Raw genomic sequence first — 17,342 nt, forward strand, 5'->3', positions numbered from 1 at the left:
ATATATCATTTTGTATCCTAACAATTGAACGTTTTGAAAAAATAATGCAAGTCCGTAATTTGTGGCCAAAGTTACACATGCTATTTAAAGAGCCTACTTTGTGGTTAGAGCACAAGAATTTAGCTAATACTATATAACTTGGGTTTTTATTTTTTCATTTTTTTTAAAACTTCAACCCTAGTTAGTTTTTAATAAATAATGAAAATAACTAGGTTTTTTATGTTGTGGTTTCGATACCACTAAAATTTAAGGCAATATTTTTTTCTTATCGTTTGTAGATACATGTATATTAAAAACTGACTTTAGTTAGAAATTGTGCTTTTGCAAACTTGTATTATAATATATTTGAACAGATTTAATTGAAAAAAAAATAAATTCCAAAATGTATTTCAAGACTAAACCGAATGGGCATTTGCGCTATCTTATCCCCTCATCTTCTTTGAAACTTGTTTGGAACCATCATAAAGTAGTGTTCAAGTTTGTTCAAATCATTATATAAGGAATGGGTGGGTCCAAAATAGGACATCAAGTTTCACTTAGGACCGTATGCAAAATATCTTTTTTCAAAACCTTTTTGATCAAAACATTTAAATTTTTCAGAAGCATCCTCATGTCCTGTAAATGTTAAAAAATTGTTCAAATCATCATCCTCAGCCAAATACCAATCTTTTGGTAAGTAAATCATGGAATTTCATGCGCAATATTTAATGTTTATGTGCCCAAAATGCATAGTCTTTTTTTAATGCATGTAATCAATAAGAAACAAAAAAAAACCCACACTTTGCTTTATGTTACGGTTTAAGAGATACTCAATTATAACTCATTTAGGTCCTAAGATTCCGCCTAATTCTAGAAGATTCCGCCTAAGTTTAGAAATAAATCAAAGTAATGATAGTGCTGAAAAGCGCTAACCCAGCTTCTGTATTTATATAACAGATATATCATTATGTATATAACATTTCAGCTACGCACTATATTTCCTCATCACTGCATGACAGTCCCTGCAATGATGTATGTAAGCCCCGTACATTAAATTCACAATAGCCCGTAAATTAGACTCACAATAAACCGTGCAGTTATGTGCATAAACCCCTGAAACTGGTTCCCTAACCAGTTTAAATGATGTATACTTCTGCTCATAGGGGGCGGTTATTCTATGCATCGGAAGTTGAAGTCTAACGACAATAAAGCACAGAGCTATGCTTAGCGCTTTAAAAAGGATATAATATTAGAAAGAATTGCCAAAGTATCCGCATTATCTTGCTAAGAATGAGCTGCCATACTTCGCGTGCACATCGAACACGTCTGTAGTCCATGCATGGTGAATAACTTCTTCGTCATATTAAACAAGGGTTTAAAAAAAAACAAAGACAAAAAGGTCACAACTTAAACATTGAAGTTTCATTCCATTTGATGAAGAGGTATAGTTGTTTCCCGATTTTATAACAAACATGTTTTGACCCCAAAGGCCAAAACATGGCGTCAAGATGACGCATGCACAGTTTATAAAATGCCGTATCAATATCCAAGCTTAGTTTCTTGTAACTTTTCCCTGCATTTTTAAAACGGCTATAGGTTATTTGACATCTTATTTGCTGACAATTGTTCATTAATCATCATTCATAAATACGCATTATTTCCCTTCTATCTCCGACTACCGCCATATTAGTTGTCGATTTCTATTGTTCCGCTCATCGCTACACACCCCTATATCAGGCCGAAAGCGCTATTCATGCTTCACCGCATTCAGGTATTTCATACACCCGAACACGTTACCGTGGACTAAAAGACATGGAGAAACGCGTTTTGAACAAATATAATATGACAACCACTGCACTGGCCAGGAATATCCAATGAACGATGAAACAAGACAGACTGAAATCCAGGCACATATACTTCAAAAATCCTCGATAATTGTAGACCGTTTTCCTGTTTATGTTATAACATTGCACATGCGCAACCACACACTGTGGCAGATCGAACAATGTCAATGATCGCATGGATTTTAGAAACGGAGCGTTTCTGTAGAAACCGATGGAAACGAGTCGAGTTATTTTCTTGGATTTACTATCATTAGATACTGGGTTGGATGTAGTGCCGCCGGGCTTTTCAAAAAGATGCAGACGTTGTGCACTCTGTATGGACGACACACGTGTTCGATTTGAATGTGAATAAGGCAGCACTATCTGTACAAAATAATACGAATACTTGTACCTTGAAAATTCTTTCATAGAATGAAAATATTTTGTATTTTATTATTGTTTCTTTTATTCTTTATAACAAACATTTTACTATAATGTGTAGTTTATGCATTTAGAAGTCCGTGCAAAGTGAATGCCTCGATCGGAAAGCAACCGACCGTAACTTTCTAACCGGTTTATATATATATATATATATATATATATATATATATATATATATATATATATATATATATATATATATATATATATATATATATATATATATATATATATACACACACACACACACACACCCCAGTGGCAGTAGAGGAGCGATCGAAACTAATATGGCGACCAAACGCTTTTATGAATTCATGTCAGCTTTAACTTCCCCCTGATAGTCTTTTAAACACCATCACCAGCCCCTTAAAGTGACGTGGTGCAGGTTGTTTACATGTAAAACTGGCGACTTTCGATATAAAGAACAGGGGCGTACAATGCGTTGTACGCCCCTGTTCTTTATATCGAAAGTCCCCCACTCGAAGCAATGAAGACTAAAGAATTTCAATTAAGTTAGAATATTAATTTTTGGCTTCTATGTATTGTTTTTAGCATAAATTTCACGATTGATGTTAATATTGTGCTTTCATTCTTTAGACACGACAGGTATAGGTTTCCCAACTAAGCTGCACAGCGTTTAATACAGAATTCTTGGATCATACACTGTTCTAAATTCCAAAATTTAGGTAGAAATGGGTCTCGACTCCATCCTGAAAGTACTTTAAGTTGAAGAATAAGTTGATATTGATTTTTATTACAGATTTATTAAAATGGAGTCTAGACCCATAATGGGCCAAATTCGTAGTTTTCATCAAAAATGTTTTACTTTATCAATTATTATCAAACAGTTAAATTTATTCACCCGCACTCTAATGTGTCAACGTAGCTCACTGTGATAGGCGGAGACTCGTCGTCTCTCCCTCTCGATGTAGAGGGTATTCGAATCGTATAAGCGGCGTTTTATTTTTAATTCATTTGCTATCAACTATAACATTTTTTTGCTTTTTTATTGGATTATGAAAAAAATCTAATACCATTTATATAATGACAACAATTACGTAATGTTCATGTTCTGAACACACAATGTCAGATAAAAATAGCGCTAGCACAGATATGAGATCATGCTGTAATGTTTAGAAAGCAACAAATAAAACAAAGGATATAAGTACCAAGTACATGTATTATATAAATAGTGCCTGTTTGGGAGGGTAACAGTTGAAATTGACACCCCGAGAAAACCATTGTCAACCGACGCGAAGCGGAGGTTGACAATGGTTTTCGAGGGGTGTCAATTTCAACTGTTATCCTCCCAAACAGGCACTATTTATTTTGTTATACTGAATGTCTTTTTTAAAAATTTTAAGAAAATTTTACTGCTTTTATATAGGAATAACGTGAATTCTACAACGAACCGTACGCGCATAATTTTCGCGCATGTAACATTTTTTAATGTTACCCGTTGCCAAGTGCGTTGCTAACGCTGAGGGTAATAGTAAATATTATTAACTGCGTCTTAGCCAATCAGATTTCAGTATTTAACATGAAAGTATAACAATAATGTATATTATTTATTTCTCAGAGAATGCAGTTCTATATTATACATGCACATGTACTGATGCAAACTTTCAAATGTAAAGATTTTTTTTTAATGTTCAAATGCCATTTCAAAATCCTGGGTACTGATGCACACTTTCAAATGTAAAGATTTTTTTTATATTCAAATGTAAAGATTTTTTTTAATGTTCAAATGCCATTTCAAAATCCTGGGTACTGATGCACATTTTCAAATGCAAAGATTTTTTTAATGTTCAAATGCCATTTCAAAATCCTGGGTACTGATGCACACTTTCAAATGTAAAGATTTTTTTTATGTTCAAATGCCATTTCAAAATCCTGGGTACGGGGGATTTGTCAGGCCTTGTACACTCTTGTCCTTTAAAGGGACATGGTCACGAATTTGGTCAAAAATTATTTTTCCGACTTTAATATCCAAGATGCTACAGAAAGGCATTTTAAATAGTCAACCGAAATTTGAGTGTCATTTGTTGAGTTATAAGCGAGTTACAAAGCTTGAAATTCTTCGCTATGTAAACAAAGCGTTTGTTTACATTTTGAACGTTGAAGTAAAAATTTCAGTTTTAAACCTAAAACGAATGTGTTAAACGTTAGGACCTTTTTATCTATGCTTAAAATATATAAAAAGATAGACAAATTAGCTGGAACAGGATTTTTTTACAGGTATATTGAACCTAGGTAAACAAAAACAGGACACGGGCCTTGTTTACATGACAAAGAATTGTGAGCCCTGTATCTTGCTTATAACTCTACGAATGACTCAAATTTTATTTGATCATTCGAAATGCATTTCTAAAGCATGGTAAATAATAAAAACATAAAAATAGAATTTGATCAAAATCGTGACCATGTCCCTTTAACATACTTGATTTTCCGAGGTCGGTAGTATGTTCCGGAAAAGTCTGAGGCAAGTAAATAGATGATATCAGTAGTAAATTGCATTAATTTAATGGTACTAATTGCCTTCAAAGAATTTGCGTATAAATAAGGTTAATCCGTCCAAAACTAGCGCACGTTTTTTTGCACAATAAATACACAATTTTTTCAATTGGTGGCCTTGTAGATCTCAGGTCGTCCATCCGTGTAGCTAATGGCAACCAAATTTTATGAATTCATAGGTTGTGACGTATTATTTACCAAAATAAAATCAAGAATAATCTTATAAAAAGATTCTTTCCAAAAATTGTCACCTAACAGCGTTGCGCAGCAAGTTAGAGGGTTCACTACGGATAAGAGACAAGAGTTCGAGTCCTGCTGGGGATTTTTAATTTTTTACCGTTCTAAATATTTTCTACAAGTACTTTTTGTTTAAATATCATAAAATTGGAAAACTCTGAAAGAATGTTTATTATAACGTACTTAATATCGACTGATGTCCCATACCACCTAAGGAAAAGGCGATCAAATCCTACAAAACCTAAGGATTCGGTTCAACCCGACCGCATTTTATCACCTCATTAAGTTTTACATTTACTACTGCACCTTAAAGGTGCATCATTTAATTGACTGTTTCAACTGCCTGTAACCCAAAGTAATTCGTAAAGTTTTCAAATCATGCCTACTTTTAGCACTCGATTACAGTGAATTTGAAATCTGTCAAAGTTTCGAGTGTTTTAGACTGCTAGACGCATAGAGCACTCGGATCAATGACCAACTAAGTTTTAGTATCTCCGTCGTCCTTGCGATATACATTTTTTGGACCTACGAAAGCAGTAAACTAAGTTTTTACCGTCTCCGAAGAAAAGCAACTCCCCCATAGGCTTGAGGAAAGACTGATAACACAAAACCCCCTTGAATAATAGGACATTGCATTATCATTCATTACAATTTTAATGGCATAATCTCATAAACAAAATCACAGATCATAGACATCAATATAAAACTTCTTAAAAATATCAGTCTGATATTTCTTCATTTCACCCCCCACGTACAACACGGGGCACACACATTATTCATGTCTTGAAAATTCTGGTCTGATTTCATTAAGCATGGTATTTAAATAACCTGTTTATCCAGCATTTTAATGCTATGGCACTAAATTATTGTTTGGTAGACATTAAAACTATAAGAAGTTACATTGAAACTCAGCTCAATCATAAACCATGAATCTGTTTAAACAAAAATTCAGAAGATTTTCCAGTTTTCAAGCAGGGAATTTTAGATCAATTTTGAATAATTCAGCAGCAAATAAATAATAATTACACACACTCAAAACTACTTCCTTTGAAATGAAACCATCCTATGGATTTGCTTCCAATTATTGCAGCATTTGGCACAAAAGAAAAAAAAATTTGTATTACCATGGATCCTAATTAACAGCTTTTTACTTCAATCTGGGAATTAAAATACTTTGAATTTATAACAATAGAGAAATAAATAAAGATATACATAAGTCATTCAATTTTTCACCCAATACATATAACTTGACCAATTTCATACAGGGAACATTCTCGCTTAAAACAGGGGTACTAAACATTTTAGCACAACATATTGCCATACTAGAATAAAATAAGGGCAACATAAAATTTAAAAAGGTTCATAAAATAACAATTATTGACTCGAGTACATAAAAGATGACAGTTATTATAATCATAGATATCACAAGTTGTAGCTGGTGTTGGGGTCTGTATCCAATACTCGCTTTCCGTCCTCACTCACACACACAGACACAGAGAGATGAACCAGGTTCCATAATATCGAGGATACAAGAAGACATTGCATATCACCTGTTGGTCCCTGAGTCGCACACTTAACAACCAGGCCGGCCCATCTTACACGGGCAGCTGCAAAATAACAAAGGAAAATGCATTACAAGGCGGCATTGATTGTGCTAAAATAGATTTTGGAAATTTCCATTACTTTGACCAACTCACTGTTTCTATATCTATATCTTCAATGGCATCGTCTTCATAATCAACAAGCATGGTATGCTCTGGTACAGGATTGGCAAAATATCGGACATCTCTGTCACCATCTGCCTTCAGTCGTTCCAAGGTGCTCAAAATTTCTCTCTGTTGTGGATGGCTTTCTGAGGTAAAAACATCTGCAAAATTTAATATTTGTTTAATCAGGCATTTTAATTTTAGTTTTCATAAAAAAAATATTTTCAAGTTTGAGGTCTCTACATACATCATCACAATCTAGTAATTAAAATTAGCATTTTTGTAGTAAAACACTGGATGTCAAGTCAATCATTAGTGAATCCTTTAATGGCCAACTTATCTTCACAAGCCTATCCTGCTCAATTCAATGAAGAAATGGACCAATCATTTAGTTTGCCCTTGTTCACTCATGTTACAGTCCTTTCAAACTCACCTCTAGGAATAATTTGTCCTGACATTACTCTGGACAAGGTTAGCCTAACATTGGGAACAGGGTCATGGCTAATGTTGAGCAAACAGGGAAGAAGGTGCTTGGAGAACATATCTAAGGGAAGTGACTGATCTTCCAGCACCGCAAGACACATTTGAACGAAGCTGTAAAAAAAATAATAAGCCATGTTAAATTATTCGTAGAACAGTCTAATCACAAGCACAGTACGCCTACTATTTTTCCTTTTTGATTAACTTACATTTGTCGTCCCACCCATTTGTTGCTTTTGGCAAACTTTGACACCAGTTCATTCAAAAGATTTTCTGTTAATTTTTCATCTTCTTCTGCTAGCCTCTTGATCATAGCACTTATCTGAAAATAAAAAGATTCAAGTCAAATTTGAAAAGGTGTGTCCATAACAGACACATAAGCTAAATCAACTTGGGTTCAAATTGCTGAATGGCCAAAGGAAAGTATTGAAAATTAATCTACAATTTACCCCAGTTTGTTATCAAGTCTTTATATAAAATGGCAAATGGTCGGCTTGTTTGTTGAAAAAAAAATCAGCCTTCTTTAAATTAAAAATTTAAATCCATGTAAATTTTTTTGACATGACTAATATAGAATAATTATCCAAGTCAATAAGAGGAAATAAGCTAAATTATTACTACGATTATGATTTGACTTGTTTCTACATCAAAACTATTGACCAGCTTGTAAGCATCAAGTCTACATCAAAGATACTGACCAGCTTGTAAGCAATAAGTCGGACTTCAGCCACTTTGTCCTCCATCAGAGACAGACAGATAGGTAGCAGGTGCTGACTGATCTCCACTGAGGAAAACAACTCCGAAGTCATAATAAGCTGCCTGTAAACAGTCAGTTACTAGTTTAACATTCAGGAACTAACAATGTACATAAAATAACGTGTTAAGCAAAACTTTCTATTAGCTTACTCTGCAAGTTCTAGTCTAAATCTCCAGTTTCTAGTGTTGTCAGTGTTCAGAAAGCCTGAAAGTTTGGTCAAGTACTGCCTTCTGACATCTGGTTTTAAGAGCTGAAATTTTAAAAATCATCTTTTTTAACATAAAAATCTGGCAAGAAAAGGAAATGGTGACATTAAAACTACATTTCCTGTGTTAAAGTTTACCACAACTGGTTCAAGTTTTTAATTTAAAGCACTGTCTGTCCTCTCACAATTTCTCACAACCAGGTTTCAATTTTTCATAATTGGTTTCAAGAAAAAATGAATTTTTTTTTCTAGAGCTACTATAATTGAACTAGATTTCACACATACCAAAAACTCAATCATTTTATTCAGACATATGTCCATTGATTACAAAAGATGGTCAGGAAAGGGCAAACAGTATTCAATGGTGCCTCAGAACACAATATGTTAGTCTTAAAAGTACTTCAATACATTATCTCTTACCCTCAAGAAATCTGCCAAATGTTTCAAAACACCTATTTTTACTTCATCTAAATCCTTCAAAAATCCATCAAAAACAGGAACTAGATCTCTGTGTGTTATCTCATCTCCTAGAATCAGGGCCATCTCGTGTATAGAAAAGGCAAGAGTTCTTCGAACTTTCCACTAAACAAAAATTTAAAAAAAAAAACAATAAAAATTTAACCAGATGTGTTACTATTTGTCATCTGATGTCAACAAATTTCTCATCAATTGACAAGCATTCCAAATTTACCTGCATATCAGAGGCTAGTTTTTCATATAAAACTTTAATGCAGTTCCAGTTGCTCCTGCCCAATGTGTAGGCTACGGCCGGCAGATTGTAGGCACAGTGTTTTGTGATCTCTGTGTCTACAGTCTGGGCCCGGGAAGGGTCCACCATACCAAGGTAACTCTCTAACAGACTCTGTGGAACAATGTCCTAGACGAAAATTTAGTTAAAATTCTAAATTCCACAACTATCATAAAATATATGTCAAATATCAAAATAAGGAATTTTGCTTACTAAAGGCAACATTCAAATTTCTTTCACAAAATACAATTTTTAGGTTACCACTACAGAATTTTCTTTTTCTTTACCTGCATCTGGGCAAGGGTGGCTTCATCCAGTGTTTCAGCAATATCCGGGGAGCTATCACTGTCAATGTAGCCCAAACTCGATCCACTCATATCTGCAAGAGGCAATACAGACAGTTCAGAAAAACTGTCAATAAAGCCATAATCTGGAATAAATATTGCATTGTGTTTGTGTTTAAAGCTTTGCTGCTATCAGATCTTGAACCATTAGTGTTGAAGATATCTACTGTTCTGAGATAATAAATTGAACTCTAACTGCAAGATGCACATACCATGTACCACACCATCCATGACTTCATTCAGGTTCTGACCAAGTACATGAGTACTGCCGATATTGCTGACCGATTCCTCGGACACAGTGCTGATGCTTGCAGTATGAATCCTAACCCCTGACTCTCCATAAAGCTGATTTGTTGCACTGACTGGAGTGTTCATAGAATTGGTCAATGACAGGCTACTGTTGATTGTTTCACATTCATTTTCTGTAGGCTTTCGCATGCCTCTTCCTCCCTGTTCCACATCTTGATTGTCACTCATAACTTCTAAATCTAAACTGACTTCTGGTAAAGGATCACGCCAGAAGGTAAAGGAATTGAAATCATCTATAGGTAAATCAGAATGTATATGCACTTCTTTATCCTCTTTATTATTGGATTTGTTCTGGTCGACAGAATCACAAATGGCTTTGGTATCTTCCGTACTTTGCTCGAGAGGTGTGCATATATTCTCTGCATTCTCCTCTCCTTGTCTGAGAATGCCAGCCTCCTCACTAGCACTACATTTATCACAGCTATCCTCCACTTTCTCCATTGTCCCACTGTCGGCCTCCTCCCCTTCAGCCACAGCTGACTGTGAGGGAGTGGACCCTTCCTCCTTTCTCCCATCCCCTGATGACGTCTCTTTATCTTCTGAGGAAATGGTAGTTGTAGTTTCTGAACTCTCCTCCTTGGAATCCTTTTGACCCTGAGCCGCTTTCTTCGCCAGATACTCTTGAGCTCTAATTTCTTCTGGAGACAACTCTTCTTCTGATGTAAACTTTGTGTTTGTTGCACATGTTGAAACAATGATTTCAGTGTTTCTATCAGTCTCACTGAGGTCCATGTTTGTATCACAGACATTACTTGTTTCCACAGATCCTCCAGGGGGATATTCTTCTTTAGACTCTTCATCAGTTTCTTCTGTTAGTCCACTTTCTTGGATTTGTTTGCTCTCGTGCTCCAACTTTTCTCCAATAGCTCGAATCTTTTCACTTAAGTAGACATATACAAATGATTACTTAAATTCCTTGTTCCGTGTACTCGGCAAATGAAGTATTATCTTAGCGTACACTGATGCATTGCATTCATATTGTAACACATAACTATTGGAACAATCACCAACTACTTACATATTTTGTATATGCTCCATTTGAACACTAAGAATGCCTTCCTCATTGACATACAGTCCAGTTAACCCTGGATCTGCAAAAGTTGATATGAATGGTCCCAACTGTTGAAAAGCTGCCATACGTACCTAATAAAAGAATCACCGAGGACATATACTTAGAAGAATGAAATGGACAAAATTTAACTGCTGTATATTGAAGTTTCATATCCTTTATAGGCAACAATAAACGGAAATGCAGCAACTTTTATTATGGTTTGGCTTTTATTACCAAAATTCATTGCATCACTGAAGCCAATCAGAGACCTGTGCAGCAGGGCATGCACTCCCAATTACATGCCAACATTTGTGTTACAGTGAGAGAAAATTTTGACACACTGGCTTTGCTTTAACAGGTCTCTGACATTCCAACATTTCATTTAAAAAATATGGACCTACAACATTTCCTTGCAAGTTCATTACATTAAAGAAATGAGAAAACCAATTTTCCTTTCTACTTAATGAGGCAGTAAACTGATGACTTACCCATCGAGAAAGATCACAAAGCAGATTAACAAAGAGATTGGCAAGTTCTCCTTTCCGGACATCCTGGGAGCAGGAACATGACACCACCATAAAACACTCAGCACATGCTTTCCTCACCCCCCACACCCCATCCTCACACAGGTAGTAGAATTTAGGCAACTGGACCAACAAAAAATTTAAAAGTTTTATTTATATTCAAATGAAAGCATTAGGCCTAAGAAAAAAAATTGTTTCCGCTTTCCCGACCAACCCTAGCCTGTGTTTTCTTAAGACCAGCTTAATAGTCAAGAATGATATTGAAAGTATTTCTCATTTTATACCATTCAGCAGTGTCAGTATCTAACCGACTTGTATGGATACTGCAATATTAAAGGAAAAAAAAATTTTGAAAAAAAAATAAAAAAAATTCTGACCGACTGACCCTACTTTTTTTCAGCATGAAAGCGGAAACAAAACTATTTTTTTTGTTAGGCCTTACACATTGTTTTCAAAAAGCATTTCCAAGACTTTTGAGTGGATTCAAAGCTTACCAAATGCTGTTCCGTGTTGTCTTGTCCTACAACTTTACACATATCACCAAAGTTTGCAGCACACACCTATGATAAATCTTTTGATTAGATCTCAACTATTTTTAATTGCATTTTAGACAAATATCACAAATTTTGACAGAAGAAGAGGCTTTATTACCTTTCTCACATGAAACAAAGGATCTGTACACATCTCACAAAAACGAAGCAAGAACAAGCGCTCAGTCATATCTTTTCCAAGAAGAGGGGCCATTTTGCTCATGAGCTGTGAAAAGGAAAGAGAACTCTTGAAAATGAATTTCATGTCCATCTAAGCTAAATATAATGTTTATGAGCATTTGGTACAAACGTTGTAATTTACTGATTGCCAATAATTACTTCAGAATGTTGACTATTTAGCTGTGAAGATTACTTGCCTGTCATCAAAGCTGGCTGTGATATGACAGTACATCAGCACATCACTGCCACTTCAATGCTAGCCATGCAATCAGTACTCATTGACAATAATCAAGACATGCACCTTACTTCGTTTCAAAATCAAACATGCAAAAATCACAAATAAAATGCACATTAAATGCACTCAGCCGAGTTGCACATTGCAAATTTGTGTTCTTCATATACCAGTAAAATTAACAATTCTTTAATTCACAGTCAAAGAACTCGAAACACAGCTTTTGTGTCAACTTTCCTGTAACTTTTCATTTTACATTGGTCAAGATAATTATAATTTTTAATCCATTTATATCTTTCTTGATGAATAGTTCTACAGGCTATTAAAACATTACCCACTTCAATACAAGGCAACTCGGCATTGAAGCATGCAAAATCATAAATTGTTAGTCTAACAAATGTGAAAGCTGTACTTGTGCCTTGAGCAATCATCAGACTTTGTTTCCCTCCCCCTGCCGACAGCGACAAAATTCAAGCTCATCAAAGCTGGCTGTGATACGAACATGACAACACATCACCACCACTTTGACAACTTCCATTTGTCTCTTTATCACCACGACTTTAACAACTTCCCTTTGTCTCTTCTCCATTCCTGTTGATCTTGGTACTCTCTGTACATAGCATAACATCTTTTCCTTCCAGCAAAGCAAGCTCATCAAAGCTAGCTGTGATATGAGCAAATTTAACACATCACACCAACTTTGATGATTTGCATTACTGACCATTCAAATTCTGTCTGATGTCTCTTGGTGTGATAAACAAGACTTGAAGCTCATCAAAGCTGGCTGTGATCTGAGTTGGTTATACAATTCACAGCAACTCTGTGAGCCCCACATCTTATAGATTATGTCCTCTTTTATCCTTGAATGCTATCTATCAATCATCAGAAGTGTTAAAACATTGGTGTGGCTTGGTCATTAAATTTAATGCATCTGCACATGCTCACACTGATAATGTTCAATTATAGCTTGTTTCCTTACATTTAGTTCTTGATTCATTATATCTCAGTTGCAACAGTTGGTACACTTTAATTATACCTGCTAACAAAGACTGAAATGGTGTCAGACAGAAACATGAAGCTCATCAAAGCTGGCTGTGATATGAACTTAATTCAACATTTCACAGTCACTTTGATGGCTACACTTTTTCAAACTTCCAAAAATATTGAAATAGTCTTGCATCCCAACAGCCCTCTAGGGTATGGTTTGTCCAATTGTTCCAATGATCTTTTATCCCATATCAGGACGTGACTTTACATTCAAGTTTCAGTATATATCACCTGTCTTTCACTGTTGTCTTTAGGAGCACTGGTTCGGTACTTGTAAACAGGCTCTGTTGACCAAGCAGAACACTGTACTGATCCAAGCAGGCTGTGATATAAGTAAATGATACATCACAGCCACTTAGTCAGCACAGGAACTCTGCATCTCAGGATAACAAGTGTGCAGGCCTCTGGTGGTCCAGTATACTGTCAAGCAGTTTGCATCTGACCTGGCTCATCAATGCTGGCTGTGATAATACAATAGCACTACGACATCCCACATTGACCGCCTCATCATCTGCTTTACCATCAAAAACTAAGCATCTCTAAATATAACACATGCTAAAGCCAAAAAGTAACAAACTGATCATCTGATGGAATTTCCTGACCTCATGCAAAAGACAGAGTAGCAAGGTGACCCTTAAAACATCTCACTACCCATGTCTTTCACAACAAGTCAAGCACTTTACCCCAGAAAAATTTACCTCCATAGGTTCTATTTGCAATACACTAGCATTAATATGTCAATAAATCATATTAACTTAAGGCAAACTGATAGAAGTACCTACCGCCACAGCCTCTGTTCGGTAGTCATCTAAACTATCTGGACTGGCAAGGTCCAAAATTACTCCAACAACTTGTTCTTCTATGTCCTCTGTAAAGTTAAAACATGTATCAAGAATCTTGTTTTTCATACTAAGTTAAAAACTTAAAGTACATTTACAAACAGTATCTAAAAAATTAAGAAAATTTATTAAGTAGCAATATTATAAAATTGATGGCCTCTCATGACCAAATAACACAACAGCAGTGATTTTTCTACACTCAATTTGGGTCCGAATATCGACCCTTTCCCCTAGCAAAAATTTCCGATTTTTCCCAATTTGATCTGGGTTTTTTTCCCAATGAAAAATGAGTAAAATATTTACGTTGTTGTTCTCATTGACTTGAGATTTCTCGTACGACTTATCTACAATTGAACGCAATGAATCTCCGTCATTCAGACTCTTCCATCAATAATGAAAATACAGGTGCTATATGATGCGTATAAAAAGACCAAGACAACACACATGGTTCAGGGGGGAAAAGACAAAGTTTTTCATTTAATCTGTCTGAAATCATGTAGCATAATGCAAAATATTATATTAAGCGACTTCGCAAATTGGATACAACTGGTCTGACGAAAATCTCATAACTCCAAATACAAGCACAGGTATAACTATTCAAAGTGTCTGTCAAGATATTGTCTTGAGAGACTGTTTTCCCTCTGGTAAATCTGATCATCTTTACCTGTGCTTGTATTTGGACTAACAAAATTTTTTTTCATACATTTGTAATAAGGGGATTTTCGCTTTTGTCAAATATTATCACAAAAAAAGAAGAAATAGGCTCACTGAACATATCAAATTTGTTATTTTTATAGCAAATTTATTAAAAGATTATAAATCTCTTGACGTATATTTGTATTTTACAATCAATAAGATTTAGAAACAATATTATCAATTTTCCCCAAAATTGTGAAAATGTCGTTGATTTTTCCCAATTGTAAAGGTCCAGGCCCCATTTGAAAAATGTAGAAAAATCACTGAACAGGGCATGTCTCAAAAACTTTCTAATATTAGAATTTTAAATAAAATTCAATTGTTTAAAGTTTAACTGTAATTTCTACATAACTTTCACTCAAATCTTGGAGTAGAAAAAAAAAATCTTTTCCTAGCTAACCAACAAAAACTTTTAACATTAATTCTGGACACGGATAACAAATGAATTTCCTATGGATTTTCCAATTAGGTTTCCTTACACCAAGATCTTGAAATTTTTTAAACAGCCCTAGATTTAATATGCACTCACCAAAATGTTTTACAAGTCTATTAGATCAAAAATAAATAATGCGACACAAAAACAAATTCTCATTAAATTTCCCTACCTTTACAAATGAGCTCCTGTTCCATCAGAACTAGCAGTGCTGCCTGACTTGTTTTTCGAACCTAAAAGATAAAAACTTCTATCATTACAGAGAACATGAGTGACACACTTTTTAAAGTCTTACAGTGATGACTGCTTGAAATCAGCATCATTTCAAATTTACCTGATTATTTTGGTCATTTAAGTATCTCACAACCATAGGCAAAAGGTAAGACGATATAGCTTTGTCATAGAGATCTAAATTGTCTTGACAATACACAGCCAAATGTGGAACCTGTTCCATCAACTCAGAGCGAACAATGGGGTCTGAAACATTAAAAAAATATATTCTCAAAATGCTGTTATATTAATCCTAATGCAATAAAGAAAATTAACAAAGAAAACAACTATTCTACTGACCTGAGTCTTGTGAAAGTTTGACCATGGCGTTGAAGACTGGAAACACATCTTCTTCCATCTCTTCCACTGCCCGCAGTGTGTCGAGAAGTCCACGTGCCACCATTTGCCTAATAAAGATACATTTGAGAAAATATAAAGATTGCACTCTAGATACAAAGTTTTAAGATTCACAAAATTAAGTTCTGGGCATTGCACTGACCTTGTGTAAACATTTTCACTCTGCATATATTTTTCAAGCTTCTGAAGTGGAGTAAGTTTATAGTCTGAGTTATAAACATCATCACCGTCCAAAGAATCGTCAAGACCATAACCTATTTAAAATTTAAACAAAAATCATTCAAAATGTGAACCATAAAATACCACAAATTTTAGTACATCTGAATGCAAGCCAAAAAAACAAACAATTCACATCCTGGCATGTATCTTATTTGACGACTTACTAACCACTTGAATACCATTATAAACAAGTGAACTGAAAACTTGATGACAACAAATCCCATGTGCGCGGATCGATTTTTTTGTGCTAGTTTCCCACACAAAGCCTTTGTCTGTCACGTTGACTCACGAAAGTAAACAATAACAAAAACTAACTTTATACTCCAGAAGAATGTTAAACTTTCAGCAACAAATAGTCTTTCAAGACGAAATATCTCCGAATATATAAATTGGCGCGCATGCCATCAAGAGCAAAGTGTCAGGAAAGCCAAAAAAACAAAGGCGAAAACATGACCTACTTACCATTTATGCTAATGATACAAAATCGTTACTCATTCATGACTAATAATATCAAGCTGAAAATCAATATCACATGGAATAATTACTATTTAAGCTTTGGTCATTCCCTTTTATCCCCAAAACTGCAATGGCGGTTCCACCACATCCATTCAAACCCCTATGCGCGGGAATAATTACAGTTCAATAGGTCAGCTAAGCCCAGGTCATGTGACCTAACCATCATGGCATCAAATTCTCGGGAAAATTCGGCGTCATGTTTGAATTTTAACCCACATGCACGTGTTTCATGAAAACACGTAAACAAATATACATATACATCATTCAAAACATTCACAAAAACAAAATACGAAACATGAAACGGTTGTTCTTTGTTTATCTTGATTATAATTTACGAATAACGGCGCGAAAGAATACAAATCACAGACTTCGGGACGTTTTCTTCTCCGCAGCACTAAATAATCACAAATACAAAAACTCAGAGTTGTTTGGATTAAACTTACCGTCATCAGGACCATCATTGCCTGGGTCAGAGTAAAATTCAATATCTGAAATGACAAGATAATGTTACTAAGACTATACGCATGGTATCTCTTCCAGGGCAAATAATTATAATGTGAGGTGGACTCACCCGCCATATTGGTAAAAACTACCAACTGATTGTAACGAGGAAGATGATTGGTCGAAAGCCACCCAGTGCGTGTTTTTAATTGGTTGGTTTTTTTTTATTTTGTTATGCGAATGGCCACGATTTTTAACGAGCGACATGACGGAACAGCCCGATAGCTCCAAAATGTCGGACATTCAATATTTACGAAAAAAAATTACAGTTCCTATCAGTATTTAGGTTATGCTTTATACTGTCTTATCAGCTATAAATAATTTAAGTGTAGTTATGCTTAATACTTGGATAGAACAATAAACGGATAATCCAATTTATATTTGTTCTTTGTCGCAGATTTTAG

General features: G+C 35.0%; 1 protein-coding gene across 5 annotated transcripts; it reads right to left on the minus strand.

The window, feature by feature from the left end:
* Positions 1-5,629: 5,629 nt before the first annotated feature.
* On the minus strand, positions 5,630-17,100 carry LOC105331825 (serine/threonine-protein phosphatase 4 regulatory subunit 1). Of its 5 annotated transcripts, none has more exons than XM_066080305.1 (21): positions 17,009-17,100; positions 16,881-16,925; positions 15,845-15,956; positions 15,646-15,752; positions 15,410-15,552; positions 15,248-15,308; positions 13,890-13,975; positions 11,770-11,874; positions 11,613-11,678; positions 11,083-11,241; positions 10,562-10,686; positions 9,447-10,423; positions 9,178-9,320; positions 8,834-9,019; positions 8,563-8,724; positions 8,087-8,187; positions 7,879-7,999; positions 7,390-7,502; positions 7,134-7,294; positions 6,692-6,846; positions 5,630-6,601 (listed from the first exon to the last, which is right to left on the minus strand). In XM_066080305.1, exons 1-21 carry the CDS (start codon positions 17,013-17,015, stop codon positions 6,590-6,592), a joined length of 3,147 nt encoding a protein of 1,048 aa, XP_065936377.1. In that variant the 5' UTR covers positions 17,016-17,100; the 3' UTR covers positions 5,630-6,589. The 5 variants fall into 5 exon arrangements, with proteins under 5 accessions (XP_065936377.1, XP_065936376.1, XP_065936378.1 ...); XM_066080304.1 differs by having other exon boundaries at positions 6,692-6,861; positions 17,009-17,099; XM_066080306.1 differs by having other exon boundaries at positions 6,692-6,861; positions 9,178-9,269; positions 17,009-17,098.
* Positions 17,101-17,342: the final 242 nt, after the last annotated feature.

This window comes from Magallana gigas, chromosome 3, assembly GCF_963853765.1.
Source record: "Magallana gigas chromosome 3, xbMagGiga1.1, whole genome shotgun sequence".
Taxonomy (NCBI): domain Eukaryota; kingdom Metazoa; phylum Mollusca; class Bivalvia; order Ostreida; family Ostreidae; genus Magallana; species Magallana gigas.